Below are 6391 nucleotides of genomic sequence, written 5' to 3'. Positions count from 1 at the left end.
AGAGCGAGAAGAGAAGGGGGCCCAGAACTGAGCCTTGTGGAACCCCCGTAGTCAGCATGCGTGGTTCCGACACGGCCCCCCTCCATGTCACCTGGTAGGATCGGCCTGTCAGGTAGGATACAAGCAGGGAGAGTGCAGAGCCTGAGACGCCCATCCCCTCGAGGGTGGAGAGGAGGATCTGGTGGTTCACCGTGTCAAACGCCGCTGACAGGTCCAGGAGAATCAGGACAGAGGAGAGAGAGTTTGCTCTCGCCGCATGAAGCGACTCTGTCACCGCAAGGAGGGCCGTCTCTGACGAGTGACCCACCTTGAACCCGGACTGGTGGGGGTCCAAGAGGTTGTTCTGGTGGAGGTAGGAAGACAGTTGTTTAGAGACAGCGCGTTCGAGTGTTTTGGATAGAAAGGGTAGAAGAGAAACCGGTCTGAAGTTCTTGACATCAGAGGGGTCAAGTGATGGTTTTTTCAGAAGGGGGGTGACTCTGGCAGTCTTGAAAGCCGAGGGAAAGCATCCCGAGACGAGAGATGTGTTGATGAGGTGGGTGAGGAAAGGAAGGAGTTCAGTGGCAATAGACTGAAGAAGAGGGGAGGGGATCGGGTCAAGGGAGCACGTGGTGGGGCGGTTAGATGTAACAAGGTCGAGGACCTCGTTAGGGGAGAGGGGAGCAAAATAGGGTAAGATTGGGTGTGGAGAGGGAAGGGGGAGCTGAGGGGGAAGAGCTGGAGAGGGTAGAGAGGGAGAGGGTGGACAGGGAGAGGGGGCTGAGAGAAGGAGGATCTGATATCGTTTACCTTCTTGTCAAAGAAGTTGGCGAAATCATCAGGGAGAAGGGAGGAAGTAGGAGGAGGGGGTGGGGGTTGGAGGAGTGAAGAGAAAGTTTCAAAGAGTTTTTTAGGATTGGAAGCAGAGGTTAGGATTTTAGAGCGGAAAAAAGCCGCTTTAGCAGTAGCTAGAGAGGAGGAAAAAGTGGAAAGGAGAGATTGGAAGTTAAGAAGGTCCTCCGGGAGTTTGCCTGTTCTCCATTTACGCTCAGCCGCTCCGTCTATCAGTACGCACTCGGTCCGACAGCCATGGGGCAGGAGGAGTTGGCCGTGCAGGCCTGGAGGTGAAGGGACAGAGGTTGTCCAAAGAGGAGGAAAGGGTGGAGAGGAGAAGATCAGTAGCAGTATCGGGGGATAGGAGAGAGAAGGATTCAGGGTCAGGGAGGGCAGAGGTAACGGAAGAGGAAAGATCAGCGGGGGAGAGGGAGCGGAGGTGACTACGGGTAGAAACGATGTGGGTAGGTGGAGGAAGTAAGGGGGAGAGGAGAGGGAGAGGGAGTAGGACATGAAGTAGTGGTCCGAGAGCTGGAGGGGAGTGACAGAGAGGTTAGCAGTAGAACAGTGTCTAGTGAAGATAAGATCCAGCTGGTTGCCGGCCTTGTGGGTAGGAGGAGAGGAAGAGCGATAGAGGTCAAAGGAGGAGAGGAAGGAAAGCAGAGGTTCTAACTTATCAGTCTGGATGTTGAAGTCGCCGAGCATGTTGAGCGCGGAGCCATCGTCATGGAAGTGCGAGACTAGTGTGTCAAGGTCCTCCAGGAACTCACCAAGAGGGCCTGGTGGGCGGTACACAACAGCAATGGTGAGCTTGACTGGATAAGTGACAGTAACAGCATGAAATTCAAAAGAGGAAGTATTCTGTTAGTGTAGTAACAGCTCAAACCATGACAGGGCTGTGTCACCACACAGCATGTACATAACTACTTCTACTGTCAAATGTAAGTTTAAACTGGCTGGTTACATTATACTGTAGCCTGCTTTATAGTTTAAAGTTCAAATAAATGGAAATACTTAAGAACAGTTCTAACAAAAGTGTTCTCTACATAACTAAATGTACCTACTTCCTTTATAGATACTTTCCATGGTGCATCAATCTGTGTGTTTGCACTCAGTTTGCTGACTTTGAATTGTACTGGTCTTGGCAGGTTGGTTAACCAAAATGTTAAGAAAGAAAATAGTTGGATACATTTTTCTTCTCACGATTGCCGTTTTATCCTGAAAGTGAAAGTAAGCGGATAGCTCATATAACACAGTTCTTCCTGTCAACATCACTTGAAGCGGCACTCTGCAACGCTGCAGACGTAAGGTAAGGACTTCCTGTTATGTCTCCCAACAAAGTAAATTCTCCTTGTGCTATCATACTTTTGATGACAAGTATCATTGTAGTGTAATATGTTTACTCTTATGGTGTTATTATCACTCTACTCAAAGATTAAAATGGTCTGTAAAACTAGTGCTATTATGAAAGACTTGCTTCATGTACTGCAGTGTTGAGCCTTCACTTTTACCTCTATGCGTAACCAGTCACTGAACTTGAAAGTGAAATTGTCTTGACTTTCGATTCAATTTGGTAGGAAATATAACTTTAACATTTGTTACCACTGTCTTAACTGGTTTTCCTATGTCTCCAGTTATCATCTTCTTGCTTCTAGCAACTTTACTCTTGTTGGGCAGCTTCCTTTTCTATTCTGCAAAAACCCTTAAAAATTAACAGTTCCATCTTTACCACTAAGAGTCTCTAAGTGAAGTTAACATTTACGAATAGATTCTCCAGAACCTTTTATTTAAATTCATGCACATTTACATGTATATGTCTCACTTTACAGCAATGGGAGGAGGTAAGTCTTGAACTGTCATAATTTCAGCTTGTAAATGTTCCCAATATTGCAAAAGTGATTGAAATTTTTAATATTGCTAAAATTCACAAATGCATGATGTTGTTGAAGTTTAAGCTGTATGTTAACATATGTAACTTTCTCTTTAGCATATTTTAGTCAGCCATGGAGGGCTGTGACAGCGTGAGTATGAGTCACATGTTGTGCATTCATTAACAAAACTAAAACAGTACTTTGTTCTAATGTTATTTTCTTTGATTAAAAGGAGCCACCAGGATAATCTTGATTTTGTGGAATCTTACAAACCTCTAAACCGAGATGTCAAAAATCTCAGAATTATGCTTCATGGACCAGTCGGGTCTGGCAAGTCCAGTTTCATCAACTCTGTTGAAAGTGCTTTACAAGGAAGAATTACGCGTCGAGCTTTGACAGACACAATCTCCCGGGGCTACTGTACCAAAAAAGTAGGAATAACTGTTTACTGTGGTGATTCTAAAGAACAGTTTGAAATGTTTAAAAGATCCTTGAAGCTTTAACTGAAATGGCTATAAAAGCATTTTAAGATAACTGATCACATTAGTGCATTTCCACTGATCATTTCTGTACACTAATCCAACATTTAGCATTATACCATGTTCACTGAAAAATCAAGATTCTGATGGTTGGAAGGTGTGGATTACCATTTAGTAATCAGACAGTTTAATTGGACATCTATGATGTATTGTAGGTCGATGTGTTGGTTTCCCTTCTACATTAATGTGCCATTATTACACTTTAGGTAAAGCAGGCGACACTGAGCCTTAGCAAAATAGTTTGGAGCAAATGTTACAGATGGCTGTAAAAATAGTAATAAATAGCTTCTCAGGGAAAACGCTGCATATTTAAATTGAAATGTGTTTGATATTTCCGTAAATCTAGAAGTCAAAATAAATGTACAGCTTTAATGAAGAAGGATCTTAACTAATAAACTTTTTTCCCCGCCAAATTTAAAAACTGTAACACAGCCTTGGGAACCCCCTTACTGTTGGATGTTGCTTTGATTTGGTGCTTTAAATTTGGCAAAAACAGCACATACATTTGCTGTAATTGGTTTACAAATGCAGTTCTTTTTTTGTACCTATAATATAATCTAAAGCCCCCCCCTGCTGTTTTCTTGGAAGAAGCAATGTCCGTTTAACATTTTAAATTGCAAATTTATCATGGATTTGCTTAAGTGATGCAAATGATTACACCTTCTGTTTCACAGTACACGGCTTATAAAATCCACAAAGGCCGAGATAGGTTTTACTCTTTCATTTTCAATGACATCATGGGCTTTGAGAAAATGACTAACAGAGGAGTTAATGTGGAAGACGTGAAACTGGCCATGAAGGGACATGTTCCGGACGGTTACAAGGTACGACACTTTGAACTGACATTATTTAAGATGTGTACTTTTCCTTTTTTTACTGTTTTGCAATCAACTCTTTTTTTTCAAAGTTAACTATTGTGTCAAAAGCTATATTTTAACTGTTCTATGAAATAGTGAATATTAGTTTCTCTTTTTTAAATGTTACTTATAGTTCGATCCTGAAGTCCAATTTCAGGATGATGATGATGACTACAACTCATGTCCGACTCTGGACGACAGAGTTCACGTCCTGGTTTGTGTCGTTCCTGCTGACAATGTTTCTTTAATGAGTCCAGAAGTTGTGAAGAAGATGAGAGAAGTCAGAGAAGCAGCCAGTGAAATGGGTAAGAGCAGACATCACAATGGTTATAACTGTGTGCACTCATGGAACCAGGTCTGGTTTTATGATGAAAATACCAGCAGAGCAAATACTGAATAGATTTCTGTCTTGACAGGAATTCCCCAACTGGCTATTCTCACCAAAGTTGATAAAGCGTATCCTCAGCTGGCAACAGACATAAAAAGTATATAATCACAAGGACTTGAAGCAAAAGGTAGGTTTCTATTGGTGATTTTGTATTTTGTAACTTTCTGAATTTGAGCACAAAAATCTATTCTACTTTGCCATTTACTAATCAACTGAAATGCTGTTACTTAGGTCGACAAATTGAGCATGTTGATAGGCATGCCACCGAACTGCTTCTTTCTTGTGAAGAACTACCACTCAGAAACCAACACAAATGAAGACATTGATGCGCTGATCCTGAAAGCACTGAGAGAGATTATTACCTTTGGAGAAGACTTTCTCAACAATCTGTAGACCTACATACTGCGAAGGCAAACCTTGTATGATCACCAGTTTCCACATTTTTACTCCCAACTTGTCAAATACAGACTCTTGGTCAGTGGCCTTAAGCCTCAAACTATAAAGCTCCACGTACCCCTCTAGCATCAGTGTTTTATGTGTCAGGGCGGGGTGTCCGTTTCATCTCGTCACATGCAGTGTCTTTTTAAAATAAACTTCCTTCACAGAAAGTGTGGTTTTGTAAACAAAACCCCTTAGTTAGGTTTAGGAATAGAGTGGGTGATGTTAATATACTTGCTAACACGTCACTACTGAGTGAGTCAAGACTCACATGACTAGTGATGCGAACAACTCACACGATTAACGACTGACGTGTCTAAATGTTCATGATTACTTTTATTTTTGCACGGTAAAACGGATAATGAACTCCTGAATTAAAGTACAGTGTTAGTTTGACCCATCAACATCCCCTCCTGCCCTGGACTATCGGGCTCTTTATACAATGTCGGTGGCTTTGACCATTTATAATAATGTCAGCAGGTTTTCTTTGGAGTTATTTTAAAGCCTAGTGGGTCTCATGCGGGCAATAAAGGGTGCCTCCGTGTGTCGGTATCAGACGTCGAGGGGCCCTGACCAACCGTTTGTGTTTGACGAGTTAGGAATGAATCCGGGATGAATCACAGTATGTACAATTGCCTACTTTAAAAAAACAATAATAACGGTTATATGCAGGATACTTTTTGTGATTTTTATTTTTATTTTCAAGCATGTTATGCACATAATTTAGATTTCAATACATGTGTCTTATTTTAGTAATTTTAAATTTTTGAAAAGGTTTTTCCTATTTTACTTGAGAAATGATACAAAACCTGTTCAAAACATGGATTTTTCAAAAAATATGCCTGTTTGTAGTTCCATATTACATGAAATACATTGTGAAATAAATACTCATATGAATAAATACACAATGTTATGAAACAATTCAACAGATTTGTATGTGCAGTTTGCATTTATGAGTTTACTATTGTTTTGTTGAATGTTTTTTTTTCTTTCACCAGATTTGATTTCAGACTGTTCTTTTCCAAAAGATTGTTTCATTTTCACAACATCAAAATTATCGAATGTGTCGAATGTTTTATTTAAATGCCAATTTAAAAATATTTTTTGTCTGTTTCTCAATCCTGACAGAGCAACTTCTCTGATTTGCTCTTCATTCAGATGGAAGTACTTCACTTGTCTCTAAGAGAACCATTATTGGGCTCATAAAGAGGTTAAAAACGTTAGATGTCAGCACGTCAAAGGATTATTTTAGCATCCTATGTCTACCAGGGGTGCTGCTGATAACTAAAATGATGACAAGTTAGCTGTTAACAAGTTACTGTAGTTAGCTAAGTCAACTGCAGAAATAATTCTGCATAGCGTTCTGATCTTTATTCCACCCTGACACAAGTGTCATGTCTCAAAATACAGTAGCGTAACTTATAGACATATAGTTAGCCTAGAACTGATATCCGAACATAATGCTTGCAGCACACAGAACATAAG

At 40.9% G+C, this 6391-nt stretch overlaps 1 protein-coding gene across 2 annotated transcripts; it reads left to right on the top strand.

Annotated features, from left to right (window-relative positions):
• Window positions 1-2636: 2636 nt before the first annotated feature.
• Window positions 2637-5842, top strand: LOC129115357 (interferon-induced protein 44-like). Of its 2 annotated transcripts, XM_054626909.1 has the most exons (7): window positions 2637-2654; window positions 2801-2834; window positions 2917-3115; window positions 3898-4047; window positions 4214-4385; window positions 4497-4595; window positions 4700-5842. In XM_054626909.1, the coding sequence occupies exons 1-6, from the start codon at window positions 2645-2647 to the stop codon at window positions 4571-4573; spliced, it is 642 nt and encodes a 213-aa protein (XP_054482884.1). In that variant the 5' UTR covers window positions 2637-2644; the 3' UTR covers window positions 4574-4595; window positions 4700-5842. The 2 variants fall into 2 exon arrangements, with proteins under 2 accessions (XP_054482884.1, XP_054482883.1); XM_054626908.1 differs by lacking the exon at window positions 2637-2654 and having other exon boundaries at window positions 2673-2834.
• The last annotated feature ends 549 nt before the right edge of the window (window positions 5843-6391 follow it).

Source organism: Anoplopoma fimbria, unplaced genomic scaffold (assembly GCF_027596085.1).
Source record: "Anoplopoma fimbria isolate UVic2021 breed Golden Eagle Sablefish unplaced genomic scaffold, Afim_UVic_2022 Un_contig_11750_pilon_pilon, whole genome shotgun sequence".
NCBI classification, from domain to species: domain Eukaryota; kingdom Metazoa; phylum Chordata; class Actinopteri; order Perciformes; family Anoplopomatidae; genus Anoplopoma; species Anoplopoma fimbria.
Note: the sequence above shows the minus strand (reverse complement) of the source record. Positions and strands in the feature narration are given on the sequence as shown.

Coding starts and splice junctions, on each gene's coding strand:
- LOC129115357 (XM_054626908.1), top strand. CDS start 2,773: ATGTTAACATATGTAACTTTCTCTTTAGCATATTTTAGTCAGCCATGG. Junction 2,835..2,916: donor CCATGGAGGGCTGTGACAGC/GTGAGTATGAGT, acceptor TTTGATTAAAAG/GAGCCACCAGGATAATCTTG. Junction 4,048..4,213: donor ATGTTCCGGACGGTTACAAG/GTACGACACTTT, acceptor TGTTACTTATAG/TTCGATCCTGAAGTCCAATT.